General features: G+C 25.5%; 1 protein-coding gene and 1 long non-coding RNA gene across 4 annotated transcripts in view; one reads left to right on the top strand and one right to left on the bottom strand.

The window, feature by feature from the left end:
* The window catches only part of LOC100213898 (zinc finger protein 143), a 36,012-nt gene extending 21,407 nt beyond the window's left edge, over window positions 1-14,605 (bottom strand). The window contains exons 1-3 of one of the 3 annotated variants that reach the window (XM_065791313.1): window positions 14,465-14,605; window positions 10,787-10,957; window positions 10,464-10,636 (exon numbers count right to left, since the gene is read on the bottom strand). In XM_065791313.1, the coding sequence (XP_065647385.1) occupies window positions 10,464-10,636; window positions 10,787-10,952 (339 nt within the window). In that variant the 5' untranslated portion in view covers window positions 10,953-10,957; window positions 14,465-14,605. Of the gene's footprint in view, window positions 1-10,463; window positions 10,637-10,786; window positions 10,958-14,024 lie in introns of all 3 variants that reach the window. The other 2 variants (XM_065791312.1, XM_065791314.1) reach the window with 2 other exon arrangements.
* Window positions 14,606-14,623: 18 nt separating this feature from the next.
* On the top strand, window positions 14,624-19,513 carry LOC136077020 (uncharacterized). Its single transcript, XR_010636774.1, has 2 exons — window positions 14,624-15,421; window positions 17,966-19,513. It is a non-coding gene; the product is annotated as an uncharacterized LOC136077020 (long non-coding RNA).
* Window positions 19,514-21,465: the final 1,952 nt, after the last annotated feature.

The raw sequence follows: 21,465 nt of genomic DNA on the forward strand, positions 1-21,465 counted from the left end.
CTATTTTTATCTAATAACATAGCATCAACTGGTTGAGGTATTAAATAAATTCCGTTATCATTATGACGACTCTTGTTGACTATTCCATTATTGCATGCATCCTTAATGTATAACCTGGAGTAAATTATTTTTGCTGTTGCTTTTAATACATTTCTGAAGGGTAAGATTAATTTTGAATTGATGCTTGATTTATGATTATAAGTGAATGGTTATATAGGAAACTTTAGTAAGCCAATTAAATTGATATTTCTGTGTTATTTAATTCTCTGCTGCACAGATTGAAGAAGATTATTAGCAAAAAATTTATTTTTCTCCACCAAATCATCTATGATGAATATCAATAAACCTGCATCAAGTAGAGTAGCATGCCAAGTACTTCTGCCAAGCCTTTCTATTCCAATTTTTATTGGTAGTAGCTAAATTGTTATTGCATTTGTTACCACATATTCTTCTTTGGAAATATTGAAAATTTCTTTTAAATCAACCATTGCTTTTAATATAAATGTTTTTACTTTAAGAAATCTTTCTAGAATTGCAACAGGACTATTCTAACTTGTTTTTACATTTAATATTAGCTTAAGTTTAATGAAACATACATTTGTAAGATTTCATTTTTAAGAGCTGATTTGCGGAACATTCAAAAAACTTTTTGAATCTTCAAACTTTTCCTTTTTGAATCTTCAAGCCTTTCTTGTTCTTGTTCATCCACATTCAAAGTAAATTTTTTAGATACACTGACCACAGCAGTTCGCATTTTTTAACATTTAAAGCACTCCAATAATTTACAGAAAAAAGCTAAACTAATCTAATGAGAAGAAAAAAAGCAATACTAAAAAAGGAAACAAAATTGTAACGAAATATCAATTTTTAATTCAATAAACTAGAAAAATTTAATAATTAAAAGAAAACTTAAAAAAAAAAAAATTTTTTTTAATGGTGGTTGTTATTTTTAGCCACAGAATTCGATAAAAACATCTGGTGCTATTGATAGAAACATTATTTCACAAGTGAAGAAAAAAAGATTTGAAGCTGCTTAAAAGATTGCAGACAAAGTTAAAAACGACCACAAAATCATGATTTCAGCTCAAACTATCTAAAATAGAATGAGAGAGCAAGGATATTATGGTAGAGTATGTCACAAAAAACCCTATTTGACATATGAAACAAAGATTATTATTTGCAAAAAAGTATACGGACAAGACTATTGAATACTGGAAGAAAGTAATTTTAAGTGATGAATCCAAATTTAACCTGATCTCTTCGGATGGACAGCAAAAAGTCTGACGAAAACAAGGTGAGGCATACAAATTGAGTTGCATGAGAGGAACAGTAAAACATGGCGGTGGAAATGTCATGGCATGGGGATCAATGGCTTGGAGAGGAGCTGACAAATTGACTTTCATTGAATCAACTATGAACGCCAGTTTGTATATAGACATTTTAAAGCAAGATTTGAAACCCTCTGCTTGTAAATTTAGATTTGGAAACAACTTTTTGTCTTTCAACAAGACAATGACGCAAAACATACTGCCATTGCAACAAAGGAATTTTTACGAAATAATAATATTAATGTGATGGAATGACCTGCCCAGTCCCCTGACCTTAATCCGATTGAGCAATTGTGGTACATTCTAGACAGAAAATTGGAGATTGAGCTTACTGAAGACAAAATTATCTAAAAGCAGATATAGTCAAAGCATGGGAGAAAATCACTCCAGAAGAAACCAAATCTCTTGTGGAATCGATGCCTCAACGCCTGCAAGCAGTTATTCTGACAAAGGGTGACCCTACTAAACATTGATATACTAAATTTTTTGTCTAAACACTAATTTTTTTGTCTAATTTTGGAATTAATCTTATTTATGCCATTATTTTTTTTGCGAGAAAATATTTGATCAATATAAGCACAGTTGATTTTTATATGTCATATGAACTTCTATTGACAATTTTAGAATAGGATGCTTCAACATAATGCTATTTTCAAATAATTCATAGTTTTTTCTCTTAAAAACAAAAATCAACTACTGTTTTTAATAATTTTATACAAACTTTTTAAAGAAAAAAGTTTGTGCTATTTATTTTTTTGCTTACTGTAATACACAAAACATTATCATATAAATTTATCTATATATTTAAATCAACAAAATATTTGTGGTTGTTAAAATGTTTTGGTCTGCAAAAAAATTTGAGATTGATATTTGAAAATAAAAACAACAAATTTAACTAAAATTTGTTTAAAAACACATGCTTTATTTAATGGCTTAATTTATAAAATATCTGAAAATTAAAATAGACACTGTAACGATTTATATAAATTTATAAAAACAATTTTTAAATGTTTTCATATTTTTAATAATAAACTTATTATTTCATTACAATAAACTTTTTGTCAAATAATGAAAAAAAGAAACAGGTTTCAAATTAAAAAATAGAACTAAAAAAACTAAACATTTCAATAAAAATATATTGCTTTAAATAAATAAGAAATGCTTATTACAAACACTATTCTCAAAGGAACTTTTTAATCCACTTATTTCAAATGATTTTGAATATTAACCAAAGTTTAAAAAAATAAAACATACTGTCAAAATTTCATATTCGTTAAGCAAATCATAATTTCAAAATACATGTTAATGTAAACAAGAGACTTCTTTGGTTTCGAAGAACACTTAAAAAATATGTCTAAAGATTTTTAAATTTTTCTTAAAATTCTAAATTCTGTTTCAAGCAGTTCTGTAACAAATTTTCCTAAAGTAACATATTTGTAACAAAAATATTTCTCTTAATAGCGTTTTAATCAGCCAGACTATTTCTTTACGTGAATAATTTGCGAATGCCTTGTGACGTGTTGATATTTTATACCTATTTTCTAATTTTTTTCATGCATAATGCTGTATTGCAAATCCAAAACAAACTTTCTTTGTTTATCATTTAGATCTTTGAGGAAGCTTTTTGATCATTATTGAACCTAAAATATATGCCCACACTTTTTAGATTAAAAGTTTTCCATTATGTGACAGCAAGTTTAATAAAATCACCAGTCTTGTTAACGCTTGAAATAGTAGAAGTTTTAGGGTGATTAAGAAGAACATTGAAAGTATTATCAGAAAAAAAAGGTTTTGCTTTTTAAGCCCATTATTTTGTATGTTTTTGATAATGTGGACAAAAGTCAAATAACAAAAGAGTTCTACCTGTAGTTAACCAAGGTTTTTCATTTAATGTTAGAGTTAGATTTTTATCACATATAATTGCCTCTGCTTTGCTATTTGACTTTCTTACTGACTCTAAAGTTAAATGAATTTGATCACATAAAAATTAAGAATTTGTTTACAGGTTTTCACAACATTTTCAAAAGAAATTTAGGACCATCAAACATATAACTTATAAATTTAGGACCATCATATATTTTTTATAATCATCATTGATTACATCATTGATTTTTTATAATCATCATTGATTTTATAATCATCATTGATATGATTACATCATATATTTCACCATAAATTTAGGACCAAACATATAAATTTAGGACCATCAAACATATAACAATAAACATCAATAAACCATTAATATAAATTCTCTTCCGAAAATACTTTTCGGAAGAGAATTTATATTAATGATTTTCCCAAAACAGTAACTTCCTGATACAATAACATTTTTGTAACATATACCTTGTCACAGTGAAAAATAGTTCCTAGTAGAAGTTAAAAAAAAGTTGTAGAAAGTTCCTTTGATACAGTTTTATTAGACAATTCCTATGGGAATCGTCTAATAAAACTATATCACAATTTTTAATTAGAGCTGAGCGTTTAACTTTGGAAGATTTATGATATTTAAGCAGATTCTTCAAACACTCATCTTTCCATCTTGATCGGAAATGCGTCAATAATGAAGAAAGATGTTTATTACGCTGATTTATATCTATATTATAATCATTTTCGAAAGAGAGTTTATATCATTGGTTTTCTAAAAACAGCAACTTCCTGATACAATAATATTTTTGTAACATACACCTTGTCACCAAGAATAGTAGTTCCTAGTAGAAATTTCCAAATTAAAAAAAAGTAGTAGAAAGTTCCAAGCAATTTTAAACTAAAAATCTATCTGAGAGAAAAATTGTGCAAAATGTTATTTTAATTTAACTTTTTTGAAACTTTGATGTCAATCAGATCATATAATAAAGTGTTGCTAGACGTTTTAAAACTCGCATTAGGTAAACATTCTATCCAACGTGTTTTCTTCTCTTTGTCTCTGGGAAATCTATAAATTTTTAAAAACGTTTTTAAATCATTTGACTTCTTCAATGATAAATAACTTGCAAAACAGCAATAAACACATTTCACCATTTTTCATAAACATAAAAAATTTCACCATTTTCATAATAGGCTAAGTAAAGAAACAAACAGACGATGCTCTTTAATTTAGTCTTCATAATTATAGAACCTCTTCATTTAATGTTTCTACCCACTTTTATTTTTTATTTTATTAACGGAGTAGATATTTAACAGAATTTCTGTCTTTGCCACACAATTTTTTTTTTTGCTAGAGATTCTCGCTTGATGACTTTTAGTCACTAGGTAAGACCTCCTTGTTAATAAAAAGATTGCAGTTAAATAGGCTCAATATATAATAAATTATTTGGGGTATGAATAGAGTTTGTTTCAAAATATGACAAATTGACTTTTGCTATAGTTGCTACAGTCGATTTGCCATTTTATTTAACTCCCAGTTCAATTTAAGTTGATACGCGAAATGTTTGACATTCTTTCAAAAATCTATGGGCATGTGAGATAAAACTTGTTAAAAACATGGGTTTTTCAGTAAAGCATTTCATTTTTCCAAATGAAATATTTCCGTAACATAGTCAATTTGGCTCAGATACGGATTTTGAATAAATTTTTGAAGCGCCACATTTAGATAACTTGTAACCTCCATATTTTATTTAAATTATTTTTCTCATTTACATGAAAAAAAAAATTATGTAAAAAAAAAAAAAGAAGAAAAAAAAAACATTCTTCAAACGTTTACTATATAAAAATGCGGTCAAGTTGTCTAAATAATTACTTTATACGCGGACGAAAAGCTTCTCGGGAAGACTTGAATATTCTGAATCATTAGGGAAATATTTTTTAAATATGTTTTTGTTATTTTATATAATATATAATGTTATTTTTATATTATGTAAAATAAAAAAAAATATTTAAACATAAATTTTTTTAAATAAGTTTTTTAAATTAAATATAACAGACCTTGTTTTAAATAAAAAAATGCTTAATGAAATAGCCTAATATGAATTTGACGTCATAAAAATCTCTATTTTTTTGTTTTTTAAAGACAAACTTTTTTAAATTACTGCAATAATATTAATTATTGCAAAACTAACTAAATGTTATTTAATGTCTTTTTTATTATTACTACAAAGGAATGTTTATTTAATTTTATTTTTGTAATAATAAACAATTAATATTACATTACAATTAATTTTAACATTACAAACAATTAATATTACATTTTAAAAATGTTTGATTTAAACCAATTTCTTTCTTTTCTCTACATTTGCATAAATAAATTAAAACACGTTAAATTTTTGAAATTTTAAATGATTATTTCTAATTGCGGCTTTGCAACTTCAAGTGATTTTTTAATTTAAAAAAATTAGCGAGTAACAAATAAAAAAATCATGCTTATTTTTTTACTTTATTTAATAAAAGTTTATTATTTTATTAATGATTTTGTTGTGAAAGCAAAGACTATTTTTTCAAACATCATTTACTAAAATTATATCACTGTATATCGTTAATTAAAAGATAAAAGATTGCTGTGATTTAACTTGCGTTATAAAAAAAAAAGTTTAATTTATGTTTTGTGCAAATTTTTGAAGCAGTTGTTTATTTAAAATTTAATTTTAGTAAAAATAAAAACATTTAGGAAGGAAAACCAAAAAAACAATTGCAATAAAAATGAGCTAATTTTTTTTTAAGAACAAATAAAATTTCAATATTGAATAATATTTTAAATAAATTTGACAGTTAAGTTAAATCCAAGCATTAACTTTAATTTTGATAAACTTAAATATATTTTTTAAATCTAAATTAAATTATATATTTTTTCCATCAGAATAAAATTATATCTTTTTAATAAATTAAATATATCTTTTATTAGAATTAAATTATGTGATTTATTATGATCTTTGCCTCAAGTTAAAAGTATTAGCATTTTTCAAGCGAAAAAATCAATCATTACAATAAAATATAAACAAAATAAATTTTTAATTTTATTTAAAATTTTTTTTCATTAGTAAGAGTTTTTTTCATTAGTAAATAGCGCTTATTTCTAACATAATTCAAACCTTTGCAACATAATTTATTTCTAACATAATTCTAACCTTCGTCATTCAAACCTTTGCAACAAATATTTTTACATAAATGTCATTCAAAAGTTAATGTGAAAAAAACAATTACTTCTTTTATCTTACCGCTTATAGAATAATCTAAAAATTAAAAAATGATAAAAAGAGACTTAAGCAAATCGCTGGCTGGTTACGTAAAATTGCTTACATAAAAGACTTACGTAAATCCCTCTACGCATAAAACAAGACCTGTAATATAAAAACAATCCTAAAATTGTTAAATATGCCAAAATGAAACTAACTGTAGCGTTATTCTGTTCATCCACAAGTCTTTACAGATAAGTCTTCTGATTGGCTACTACTGTCTGCAATAAACGGGCAAAATATAGGCAGCTTGTTGCAGTTTAGAACTCAAATATATATAAAAGCATAATGTCAATTCGCCTAAAAAGTCCAATTTTCAGCTATTTTGAGATGCTTGTAAATTTTTCTAACACTTTGTTTTGACCTAAGATTAACAGCATATAAGACCATTAGACCCAACTATCTGAAAATTCAAACATTGTAAACTTGTCAAAACCACACAAAAAATGCCAGCATTTTTAAATAACCCTAATTTTCAATTATCAACGGTTGAATGTGTTACTAGAAACCAGTGCCCTTCTAATCTGCCAACTGGCCTGTGTGAAGGGTGCAATTAATTGTCATTTCCTAATAAAAATAAAGATATGGTTGGTTGTCCTCTCCTTGATCTGGTCTTTATAATAGATAGGGGCACAGATAAAAGGGGCAGTAACTTTTTAAAGACCTTCATTATGGTTCAAATGAAAGTCTCTAAATTAATTTAGATATTTAGATACTTAATATCTAAATTAATTTCGAAATGAAACCATTATTTCTTTAAATTCTATTTTATTATAGGTAATCAGTGGTCTGGACCCTCCATCTCCCCCAACTCCCTAAGAGGGGAGGCTTGGCACCAATCAAAATGGGAGGGGAGGGGGGCAAGCAACTTACAAAGATACAAGCATTCATTTTCTAACATGAAACATACATGATTCATTTTCTAATGAATATACAATTAAGGCCTTTAGATCTTTATTGCATTTTTCCATGATTTACCATAAGATTCAAACTTTGATAGCGACTAAAGGGAATTAACAAAAATTAATTAAATGACTAAATGAGTACAGGGCTCGAATTAACGTAAAAAAAATCTAATCACGATTTTTTTGTTGCTCATAACCCCTCCTCCACTCCTGCCGGAGGAGGCATTATTTATTTTAACTTATTTATAATAACATATATAATAAGTCTCATTTTTGCATAAGATGTCATAACATTTACGTTCAGCGGTTGTAAAGTAGCTTTAGTTATAATTTACATTATTACTATTATTATATTGCATTAAATCTAACGGCTGTATTTTCGTAAAATCAATGAACTTGATATAATCTTCTTTTAATTAATTATTTCATTTTCTATTTTATTTACATATTTTAAACTGTTTAAAACAACTAGAATATTTAATTTTCTACAAATTTTTAACAGTAAAAAAAATTATTTAAAACTCTAACAAAACAATCTATAAATTTGAAACAGTTATAAAAAACTATTAAAAATGACGAAAATATTATCGTGATAAAATGTTAAAACTTAACATTTTCACGAAAACCCGCACAATCACAAACAAGAATGATAATTAAATTCTTATTAAGTAAGTTTTCTTATCTAAGTAACCTTATCAAATTCCCATGATATTTCTATCTATTGCTTTTTCATTCAATGTATTTTTTAATAAAAATTAGCGTTCACTTTTTCCATTCAATAAAATAAAGCGAAAGAAAAAAATGTGTCTAAATAATAGAATCTTTTACAATCTAATACTTTTTTTGATTTAAGTTTTGCCAAGTAATACGCAATATTAAACTTTTTGAATAACATGGTTAGATAATGAAACTGAACCTAATGTTGTTTGTTGATGAATTCGCATGGCCTCTTTATGTTGCGCACTGCTTAAGTGCGATGCCAGTGAATCTTTTTTTATTGATATTGGTCCTGGTTTGATCCAGGTCATGGTCATAAAGCCCTTGAGAACTCGAGTTAAGAAAGTGACTTTTCAATCAATTAACTTTTATTTCTTTTTTTAATCAAAATCTTTTATTTCGTGATTCGAATAGGTATTTAATCGTTTGTTTTTTATAAATTTTTCCTTCCTTAAACAATTGGTCTTTTTCTTGCATTTGAACATTTTTGCTAATTGATTTTCTAAATCTTTTATTTTTCTTTCTTTTACTTTATGCTCCACTTTAAAAAAAAAAATTATCGTTACAGAAGTCACTGCAGTTTTATACTGTAAAAGAACACTAAATATTCGCAAATAGAATATCAATCTTCTAAAATAAAAAAAAGAATAATTACGAAAAAAAGAAAGATCGCGAAAAAACAACTTTTAAGAAAAAACTAATCGCGAAGGTGGAAAAAGTAATCGCGATTTGCGATACGCTTAATTCGAGCCCTGGAGTAGTAGCTAATCAGAAAATTTATCTGTAAAGGATGTTGTAGACGAATAGGATAAAGCTACAGTTAGTTTCATTTTGGCATATTTTAACAATTTTAGGATTGTTTCCAAAGTTAAGGAGGTCATAATTTTTTTCTAATTTAACACAAGTTAATAAAAACCACTTTTTTAAAGAGAACTATCCAGAAAATAGTTCTAGAAAAAATGAGACACTAGTTGAAAGTGAGAAAAAAGTTATACAGCTTTAAATTAGTTTGTTTTGACCATTTGTAAATCGAGGGGGTTACTGAAAAATCAGGAAAATCAGAGATGGTGACCCACAAAGTTTTCTTCAAATTGGTTGAAATATAATGATTTGACCCATATATAAGTTTGAGCAAAATAAAAAGAGCAATTTACAGTGTAGCTTGTACAAGAATTTTTAATTTCATTAATAGAGAAAAAACAAGTGGTATCTGTCTATAAAAAAAAAAACTTTTGCAGGAGCCATAAATTGCTCCCCTAAATCACTTTGTGGAGTGCAAGAGAAATATATATATATATATATATATATATATATATATATATATATATATATATATATATATATATATATATATATATATATATATATATATATATATATATATATATATATATATATCAGGGGCTATTCTAGACCATTTTCAACACTGCCAACCATATTTGAGCGCCGCCCAAATTTGAAATCGAGGGGTTTTTTTTAATGGCAAATAATTAATTTCTAAATGCAGACATGAAAATATGTACCTTTTAAAAAATTATAAAAATAAATGACCAGACAAAAATTATCTTAATTCTAAAGAATTTTTTTCATGATTAATTTTTTAATTTTAATGTAGTTGATGCAGCTTCCTGGTTGCAAAATAACTAGTTATTACATAATTATTTAAACCAATTCCCAACTTCCTGTGAAATATTTTTTCTATAACTTGAATTTTTTTATATTTAAACATTCTTCCTGATAAGTTAACTGATGGCAAATATATATATATATATATATATATATATATATATATATATATATATATATATATATATATATATATATATATATATATATATATATATATATATATATATATATATATATATAAATGTATAAATATAAATATATATTTACATATGTATATATATATATATATATATATATATATATATATATATATATATATATATATATATATATATATATATATATATATATATATATATATATATATATATATATATATATTAAGGCTCAATGAAAAAGAGAGAAATTTTATATTTATCATTATCAGTGCTCAAAGCGAGATGGGATGGTCATCTTTTTTTTAAAAACAAACCATGTTGCCACCTCATTTATATTTCTCTTAACATAAAAATGGCAAGACAAGATGATAATTTAAAATTTTTGAAAACTATTTTGTTTCTTTTTTTTTTCCCCCACATGAAACATTATTTTTATACATCATAAAAATAATTGCCTGTTTAAAGAAGACAAAGCTTAGTTAAATTTGTATTGCACTTTCTAGTAACTTTACACATCATTTAGTAAATCGGATTAATTTGAAAAGCACTTTTTTGCTTTACCTGGTCATTAGCAAGTTCATCTTTAATAAGTCTGTTTTCATCTCCATAACTGGATGAGTTATTTCGTCTTTCGGCTTGTTGTTTTTGCTGAGATAATAGTAAATTCATCATTTCCCCACCACCTGAATTTTCATTATGATCATTCATTAATTGATCAGATCCAACCAAAGATTCTTAAAAAATCAACCATTTATTTCATTCAACTTAATCTTATGCTGCTGAATAAGATCTGATAAAATCGTTAACAAATATTACTTTAAGCACTTTATTTCTTTTTGTTTTAAAATAAATGATAATTTAAAACATCTAGAACCTTTTATTACCTTCAAGGCAGTTATCACTAGATTGGCGTTCTTCTATCTTTGGTTCCAAACCAACAGTACCATTGATAGTTATATGTTCATTATTTGTGTCGTTAAGTTCATACGTAGAATCATTGTTAAGATGGTGACCACCTGATATCATAACAGTAGACAAACTTCTTGCCATATAAGCTAAAGCATTTACAAAACATTTATAAAATTTACAATAACTTCAAAAGATAAATCTTAACAATTTATTAAACTTTTTATAAAATACAAATTCTAGTTAATCTATAATACATGTTTATAATTATTGAGAAATGTTTAAATTTAAATTTCTAAAAAATCAAACTAAATTATTAGATGCAAGCAGTGTCAGAATGATTGTTAGTTCTAAACCTAACAATAAAAAAATAACCAAAACAAAACTATTTTCATGTGATTGCAAAGTAGGCATTGATAAAGGTGGTGGTTTTCAAAAAGTCTAAATGAATATATTGAATAGCAAAAAGAAACAAACAAACAAAAAAATTTACTTCAAAAGGTGCACGTTTTTAAACCTCAGGTACCATCATGACTCTGGTGTGAAAAATTAGATGATCTTGGCAATTTTTAAGTTTATTACTTATGAGAACTCAAAGCAAATTAATAAAGCAATCCGTATAACTTTAAAATAATTGGATACAAATATGGCTCAAAAATTATACACAACAGTTGTATATCCTCATCATAAGTACACTTTACAAGTTTGGTATGACTAACAGGTTATTATTAAAGTTGAAAAACTTAATGTAGAGCAACCTAACTCACATTATTTTATGAAAAAACACTTTTTTTAAAAAATTTAAAATGATAAATTTGATTTTGTTAGGTGGTTTCATAAAAATGTAAGAACCAAGTATGGTCTTAACCAATAAATGTCAGCCAAAATACACTTTAAATGTTTTTTAAATTAAGTAATTCAACTTTTTTCTTTAACAAAATAATTTATTTTTGGAATAGCTTAACAAAAGAACCACTAAAGTTAACTTAATTGAACGGATTCAAAAACTATCTAGACAAATTTAAAAAATGCAGTCATATTTAAAAACAATAATTGTTCAAAAACGAATAATAGCTTTCATAGTTTGTATTCTCATAGTTTGTATGTTATTGTTGAATATTTTAAAACATCTTGCATTATCCTGCATCATATATGTTCTCAGTAGTTTAGATTTCACTAATTATTTTTAATTTAATCTTTTAATTTTAAATCTAATTCATGTTTATTAATGAAAATTTAATTTCTTTTTAAAACATTAATAGTATTAAACAATTTAAATAAAAATAGTGAAACATTTTAGCTTTTTTGAAATATTCTTAAAAATACTAAAATTTTAACATCTTGGGCATGACCAAATATTTAAAAATTTTTATAATAATCACGCCCTTATAAAACTCCTTAAAAATCCAGTACAAAAATATTTAAAGAAACATTTTATTGACTTATAGTTAATTCCATGATAATACAGGAAAAGATGTAAAGTTAAACACTGCAAAATTTTTTTTAAATGATCTACTTTTCACTAGGTATTTCTGACCTTTATTTCCTACGTCGTGTCCAAACTATATGAGCATTAGTGAGTGAAAGAGTTTAGAAACTACTATTAAAACTATTTTTATTTATTTGAAAAAATTTATATAACTACTATAACTATCTACAAATACTATATATAACTTTAAAATCATAAAACTTTAAAAAGCACATTTTTTAATAATATATACTGAGTATACTGTTTTTTTTTAGGTTTATTTTAGCAATATGACATATTGATTTAAAATGCATTTATAATCTAATATTAGATACGCATAAATCCGACCTTAACAGAACCGTTTTTTTCATCCAAATTTTGTGCATAGTATGAACATATTTTGCTTTGCTATTTTTTTAGAAATTTGTATCAACATAGACAGTCTGCGAAATTCAAGTTGGCATTTGGCAATGCCGATGTAAAAACCCACTTATCATTTCTTTTATATAAAAATTTCATTAATTTTTTTACAATTCATTTTTTCTCAAATTTATTCAAGCAAAGTAGGTTATTCATTTAAAAGTTAATCAAAAATTACTTTTTAAGTGTCTGTTGTTTTTTTTTTACTTGAAATTTTAGAGTAATTAATATTTTATAAAGTTATAAAATTTAGTATTAATTTATTTTATTAGTTAAAAGTTCACAAATTTGCTATATGCTTCAATAAAGTTTAATTGCTGAATTCTTTAAAATATTATTTTATAAAGCTATGCTTTTGTAAAGCAATGTTTTAATAATCAGTTAAACATTACCCCTTTTGTAACAGAAAGCAAAAAATTCAAATAAATAATTTGCTAACCTGATGTGGTTAGTACAGCACTCTTGTGCCAACCTGAAATCCTTTGAATTTTGCAGGCTGCATAGATTTTATTTAATGCTAGAAAAGTTTAACTTTAATTCTGCATGGAAATCATTTTTTGTAAAATTTTGTTTCTAAAGAATTTATTGTTGTTTAAAACTCCTTTGTTGTTTGTGCATCAGGTATGAATTAATAGAATACAGAGAGTTTTTTTCAAACTTATTCAGATTTCTGCAAAAACTTTTTTTCTAGGTACCTGCCAAATTTCATTAAAAAAAAGCTCGCCCAGACACTCTACTAACTCAACCAAAATAGGTACCATTTTTTGACTTGATAGTAATATAGTTCTGCTAAACACACGGGTAGTTAGGGGAGGGCATATCATAATAAACATTTGAACATTAATAATGTTTATATGTATATTATGACATAAAATAATATTGAATAGTATAGATAAAATATATGAGATATTGAAAAAAAATTAAAATTTTTGATAAAAAATTAGATTTTGAATATATTAAAGGGTGTTATAGATGCCCTTTTTACGCATACGCTTTTTATGTATTCTTTATCTCCTTAATAAGATACTTTTTTTCATAACAAGTTATATAAATTTTGATAAGAATTGACCAAGTTATGACATTTAAAGTTAAGAAAAACTATAAATTTGGTAACAAATTGGACACTTAAAATGATATAAAACTTATGATAGAACTGTTTGATTTTAATAATTTTTTCACCTTTAAAATACTGTAATTTCCAATGATATAAAACAATATAGTATTTGATTAACTTAAAAATTTTGGGCACACTTTTTAATAAAGTGTGCCCGAAAAATTTTTATAAATTAAAATTCTTAAATAATATACACCAAAAAAACAAGTTGTACTATTTTTCTTTATAGCTGTAGCATGCAGTGTGCCCAAAATCCAAAATCGTGAAATACTTAGTTATTTTTTATGATATCACAATACAGTATTCAATTTTATACGTCAAAAGTTATGAAACAAATTTTCAAATCATAATGGTGCCATTAATATAGTCGCAGTTTCCATATCTTGAAAGTTTTCAAATTTATAAAAAATGTTTCCAAATTAGTAGTTATACGATACGATATTTATTTATTTGTTTTAAATAGAGAGTAACCATATTTAATAATAACCCTTTTATTTAAAAATAAAAGATCACACTTAAAACTATACCATTTTGTTGAAAGGCATCAAAATCAAAAAGTATTTTGAATTTATTATGGTTGTTTCAATAGTAAAAGCCATAGTTAGAGTCCAACATTCAGAAACCTTATGCACATAAAACACAACTTTTACTTACTAAAATTGAACGCTGGGAAAATTCTTTTCGCAGAATTTTTCGTGTTGCAAAGGAGGGATGTAGATTTTACCACTAAGTCAACGCGATTTTCTACATAATTAAAAACATTTTAATAATTTATGATTTTTTCTTACTTTAAACGACGTCATTAAAAATTGTAAAGAGATTGCGCGCGCAGTTTAGTTCTTAAAGGTGCTTATATTTCATTATTAATTTGATTTCTGTCATGGTTTTTAAATACAAAGCAAACTAATAAAAAGTTATTAAAATAACTTTGAGGTATCCACAATCGGATGTGTTGTAATAATAATAACCGCAGGCCGAAAAAATCTCAGCTGACTATAGAAAAAGCGAAAAAAATGGTTTCCTTTCGTTCTTTTAACAGATAACTTTATTTTTTGCTACCTCAAATCAAATATTTGATTTTAATTTATATTATAATGACATTTAATTTTAATCAAGGGAATTAATAACATTTTTTTATTACCGAAATTTTTTTTTGTGTAAAATAGTAGTTTTTATTAATTTCTAGTAACCTGAGTAATCTTATTTGAACATAAAATTTTTTTTAAAATATGTGCAGCAAAGTTGAACCCAAAGGTGAGTTAGGTGTTTGTAGTATAACCAAATAAGTGTTTATAATATAGCCAAAAAAATAGCTTATTTAAATAAACTACTTTTTTGGTAGAAATTGGGTCAACTGCATAATGTCCAAAATACCTCCAATTGTCTTTAATCATTTAAAAACTATACTATATCAAACTAATAGTAATATTGTTTTTCCATGTGTTGAGTTGTTTCCAAACTAGAAAATACATCAAATGAACAGATGATGACCAAAGTCAATGTCTTGAAGTTGTAAATTATAAAATGATTACACAAAAGTAAGATGTTGCCTAATATTGTGTTAGTTGAAGAATGATTTGTTACAAATTAAAAAAAGAAACACAACATCAGGTAGACTGTATTTTTTTAATCCTAAACTTTTTCTGCAAATTAATTTTGCTATTAAGCTGATATGAATTTTATAACTATGTTGTATTTAATTTTTTGTTTTTTAGTTTTTATTATGGTTTCCATTATTATTCTTCTATCGTAACACATTAAATTTTTTATTAGCCAAAAATAGTAGGATAATTCAATGTAAAAGTGGGACAAACAAATTTTTTTGTCCTACTTTTTCAATACACTAAAATGTTAAATATAGGTTAAGTGCTGTTGGACTTGAAACATCTTATAATGAGATGATTGAAATGATTGTCTTCAGCAGAAAATCAAAAGTTTTCATGATTTACATATGCAATAGTTGTCCTGGCATAAAAGTTGACCAAAATTTACAACAGTATTTGACACAAAATGATGATCAAGAAAAGCAATATGCCAGTGATGATAATAAAAAGTGGATTTCAAACAGTGGACAACAAGAGCTGGAACTGAACTATTAACAATAATTCTTCCAATAAATGAATTTATAGATCTCCTGTGTAAAAAGCTTGATAAAATTACTTCTCATTCATTTATAAAAAAATCACAATCTAATTATATAAGGCATGTCAAGGTAGTACTTAGTATTGAAGAGGTAATTGTCCTGGTAAAGTTTGCAGAGAATTACAACTTTGTAGTACAAGATGAAGTACATACTTACCATTAGAGCAAGAGTCTGTGTTGTCTTTATCAAGTTGTGATCTATTAGAAAATGAAATTGTAAACATCATCTTTTTGCGTAATTTCAAATGATTTGAATCATGATATTGGATCACATCAACAAAAATTCATTACTTTTCTGATGGCTGTGTATTTCCTTTCATTTTTCTTGTTGAGTTCCTTTTTTTAAATAAAGGAAATATTTTACTCTTTTACAAAAAAAAATTATTTTCTCTTTTTCAACACATTTGAAAATACAATATAAAATTTGCACAATATTTTAAAACAATACTTAATTATTAACTATGGTGGTGAAAATAGTGTATTTAATAAATAAAGAAGTTATATTTTCAATAAATTGTAATGTAAATTATATTTCCATATATACTTTAAAAGATATTGTGTATAAATATGCAAGTTATGCAGAACAATATAATTTTTTTTCGTTCAAAGACCTAAAATTTTCTAATACTTATGAGAGTCCGGCAGCTCCAAAAATGAGCAAAACATAAGCCATGGTAACAAAACAAATAATTTGACTTGCAATACTTTGAAATCGAGAAATTATTATCAAATAATTAAAAATAATTCAATTCCTTCAAAAATGGTCTGGTACCAGTTTTCAATCATATTACTCCACCACAATTTAAATTAATAACACAAAAAGCATATCTATAAAATCTAATGGAGAATGTAAGCCCAAAAAAAGGAATTTTTCCCTATATTTCAAAATGACATATTTTTATTATGCTTCAAGAGAACAAGACCAAAATGGCTTTTTATTAAGATAGCCTAAGATCTCCTCTTTCATTTGAAAAAAACATTGAATCCATAAGACTTGGGACTCAGTTGGCGAATTTGGTTCAAAAAAAAAAAAGGATGGTTTATGCTGAATTTTAAAATGTCATAACTTTTGAACCATTTAGATTTGGGAGCTCAAACTTTACATTTTTTGTGTTTTATTAATAGGTACCACTGGGTAAAATTTAAAGAAAGTCTGAGGGGTGACTGTCCTTGTTTTCCATGGAATTATCTAGTAATAAGTTGATCTTTTGTTTTAATTATTCACTTTTATGGCACCAATATTTTGATATATGAATTTATTAAAGAAACTGACAAAAATTTATGTTTTTTTACATTTATTTATTGTCAATTCTTATTGAAATACATATTACTTAACAACAAAAAAAAGGTCTAGAAAATGATGGGTATATGTAAATGGCGTACAATATCCTATAATATTTTGAAATTTTGAATTTGTTGTAATTAATGGTAATTTTTTTATTGAAATATAGAATTTATATTTACATTTTGTAATATATTCTACCAAGCCACCGTTTAGGTGTGAATGGAATACCACTCATACTGAGTAGTGTATACAAGTAAAACAGTATTTTAAACACCCGACCCACTCATACAAATATGAGTGGGTTTATGTTTTAAAATCTGTTTGAATTTAAGTAATAATAGTTGTGTTCTTCTACCCAATATTGAGATCAAAATTTTGTTTTCATATCTAAAAGTATACAAAGCCATATTTGTTTTCATATCTAAAAGTATACAATTAAAAGAAAGAAAAGTTTTAAGGGTAAGAAGTTTTTTTATATTCCCTTGTATAAGTATTTCTGTTGATGGTGAAACATTTCCAGGTCTTGTTTGTGAAACCTTTCCAGGTCTGATATGATATAGGTTACATATAAAGCAGTCATTTATATATATATTTTTTTTTACTTAGACTATTTTCTCGATTGTTTTTTTTTTTTTTTTTTTTAAATAAATTATAATTTGAAGTTAAAATAAAATAAAAAATAAAAAGTTTTAAACTTGTGTATAATTTAATTTATTTTTTATTTATAGATGTGGTTAAATGACATTAAATTCATATCAAATGACTCTTACCATCTTTAGTGGACATAATTGTCCGACAGAAATATACTTTTATTCGGTAATGACTAATAAAGATTATCACTTTTAAGTTTTGCCTCGTAGAAAGTATGAAGAAGTATTTGTATATGAACAAAAGCAATTTTTATATCGTTTTAAAAAGCTTCATAACATTCCGTACTATCCCAGATATAAAAGTGAAACACGAATTATTGGTTGTTTAAACCTTTTGAAGATTTTAAATTTTCGGATTTTCCTTCTTGCTAGCAAAATATTAAAGCGTGTACACGAAATAGATGTGAAAGAATAAGCTCGTCATTTTTTTTCAGTGGTTGTATTAAAATCTTTTTAATTGTTTTGTATTTCGTTTACAATGTGTTGTGGTTTCAAAAAAATATGTTAGTTTTTGGATTTAACTTGAAATTAGTTTTAAAAATGACAAAAGAGGAAGACACAGGAGAAAAAATTATGTACAAATATTTACAAAATCCTAATAGTAGCTAGAATTCAATAGCAAAATTGTTGCAAATACATCCATACACTGTTAGTCGTGTTATTCAACGTTTTTCTCAAACAAAATCGATCAAACGCAAATCTGGTGGTGGAAGAAAGGAAGGTTTTAAAGATATAAAGCTAGTTAGAAAACTGGTTAACAGTTTTAAGAATAACCCAAACCTTTCACTAAGGGAATGCGCAAAAATAAATGGATTTTTTCATAGTTTTGTTGCAAAAGTTAGAAACAAACATGGTTTTCATTCTTTCAAAGCAAAAAAAGTGCCCAACCGTTCTGAAACTCAACAAAAAAGTGCAAGAATCTGCGGCAGAAAGTTGTATGACAATTTTATTTCTAAAAATTTCTGTATTATTGAAGACGATGAAACTTATATCAAGTACGATCATCAACAAATTCCTGGTGCTTTATATTATATTGCCAATTATAGGGGAAAAGCAGAAATGAAATTTAAATACACAAAACATGACAAGTTCACTAAGAAGCTTTGATTTGGCAAGCTATTTGCAGTTGTGGCAAAAAATCAGCACCTTATATTTCTCAGTCCACACTTTCTGGTCAAATATATGTTAAAGAATGTTTACAAAAATGCCTTTTACCTCTCATTAAATCACACAATAACAGACCTGTGTTCTGGCTTGATTTAGCTTCAATTCATTATTGTAAACTAGCTATGGAATGGTATAAAAAGAATAATGTGAAATTTGTGCCTAAAACAGAAAATCCTCCTAACTGCCCAGAATTGAGAGTTATTGAAAAGTACTGGGCTATTATTAAAAGAAAAATGAAAATAACAAAAAAGCTTTGCAGAAATATTAAAGATATTAAAATATCATTTAAAAAAGCAACAAATAGTTTTGATTCTGTGTGCAAGCTTCTGGGTACCACTAAAGGAAAAGCTCGAAATTTTATTAGATTCCTATGAAATAATTAATTTTTTTTTAATGTTTGATCTTCTTATATTATTGTATTAAAATTATTACTTGGTTCGAAATTAAAATTGAGGAGTACTTTTTTTTTAGTTGTTTTTCTACGTTCACATTTATTTCGTGTACACGCTTTATTTTATGCATTGAATAAGATATTTTTAAGATAGATATTATTAAAGAATAAGATATTAAAATATTATTATAGATATCATATCATATTATTAAAATAGATATCATAGATATTATTATTAAAAAAATTCAAAAAGTTTAAATATGCAAAAGATAAATAAGCACTTATTCAGATTTAATTGCTAATAAAATCAATTGCGATGTCTATGTTATCGATAATTAATTTGATTGTTGTAAATATATAATAGTTTTGTTTTTTTCTTATTTAATTTTTTAATAATAATAATAAGTATATTGTAAATAAATATTTTCCAAAAGACCTAAATATTTATTTGAAATTAATTTTGTATATATATTCTCTCATCATCTTTATATTTAGTTTTTATTTTAAAAATATATCTGCTTTGCAATTAAATATGGATGAAGAAGTCACGAACAAAAGTATTTGTGAGTAATTCTGTGAAATAGTTGAATTGTGAAGTCGAATTTAGTTAAAGAAGATAAAATTAGACGTTTACAAATATTCTGTAAAAGAAAAATATGAAGAATTAAAAATTACTTTTTATATACAGATTTATCTAAGTAATTTTCGATATAATTACTTTATTTACTTCTGTCTTTAATAATAATATGCAGGATTATTTTTAAACAGCATGAAAATATATTTAATAAAGAGTTTATTTTTCAAGATAGTAACTTTGTTTTCTAATTAGTAAAAATAATAGAAACACATAAAAAACTTCTAGCGCTGAAATAACTTCGAAAAAAGGAAGCCTTTTGTTAAAAAAGAATATCTTTTGACAAGAAAAAACAAGGTTTCTTTTAAATTAAGTTGTTTATTTTGCATAAGACAAGCAGGTTCCTAAGATGGTATAACCTCTTTTACGGGTAAACTACTGATTTTTTTTGCGAATTGTTTTGGCTACGTATTCATACAAGTTCGACGGTGTTATTTATTTTATTTTCTTGGTTGTATAGTTAATATCCTTTTGTTGCTAAAAAAATTTACCACCCCCGTTATAATCTTTTAGAGATGCTCAAGATGAGATGCGACTTCTTATTAAGAAAAGCTTCTTTTTTTTAACAGACCTAATCTGGGGTGCCAACTTTAAAAACTCTGTAGAACACTATAACACTTCTTATAATCGCTCGATCAACTTCTAAAAATCGCACTCTATTTTTAACAAGATCTTTGAGTTTTTATTCAATAAATTTCATCCCACCTTGACTCTAGTAACATACTCTTTAACAATTAATTTTGAAAAATGTTTGATTTCGATCTTCTCATTCTACGGCTGACTTGATAAATTGTAAGAGAAAGATCTTATCTTTTATTAGGTAAAGAAGGCAAGGCGATGATTATTGCTTCAGGCATATAAAAAAGTTTTGACAATGTTTGGGAACCTGGTCTAACCCGCAAGCTTGCTTTATATAACGTATCTGGAAGAGTTTTGAGTTATATTCAAAACCTTTATCGACAATCTAACATCTAAATTGGGTCTATTTGCTGATTAAGTTAAGTAACTTATACACCTGTCTTGAAAGAAAGTTCTCACTTTTCGATCGCTTAGAACAGACAGCACATTTCAATCGCATAGAGCATCTCTTTTTTCTATAAACATAATCATGGTTGCTAAGCGAGCTCTAGTTCCGTCAACTCGCTCGCCTCGTCATTCAGCAAAGTTTTAATATATCTATGCTTTCATGCTCTAAAAACTTTTATTTAATTTCGTGGTACTCTCTCTTAAATTAAAGCTCTTGGTACTCTCTCCCATCTTTATTTTTTCCAAACTCATATAAGTGTCAACTTTTCAAGTCAACCATTTACTTGCCTTTTACCAATATTCTTTATTTTATGATAGTAACTCCCAACTTGGTTGCTTGCAGCCTTGTTAGGAGTAAAT

The sequence above is a fragment of the Hydra vulgaris genome, chromosome 02 (assembly GCF_038396675.1).
Source record: "Hydra vulgaris chromosome 02, alternate assembly HydraT2T_AEP".
NCBI classification, from domain to species: Eukaryota; Metazoa; Cnidaria; class Hydrozoa; order Anthoathecata; family Hydridae; genus Hydra; species Hydra vulgaris.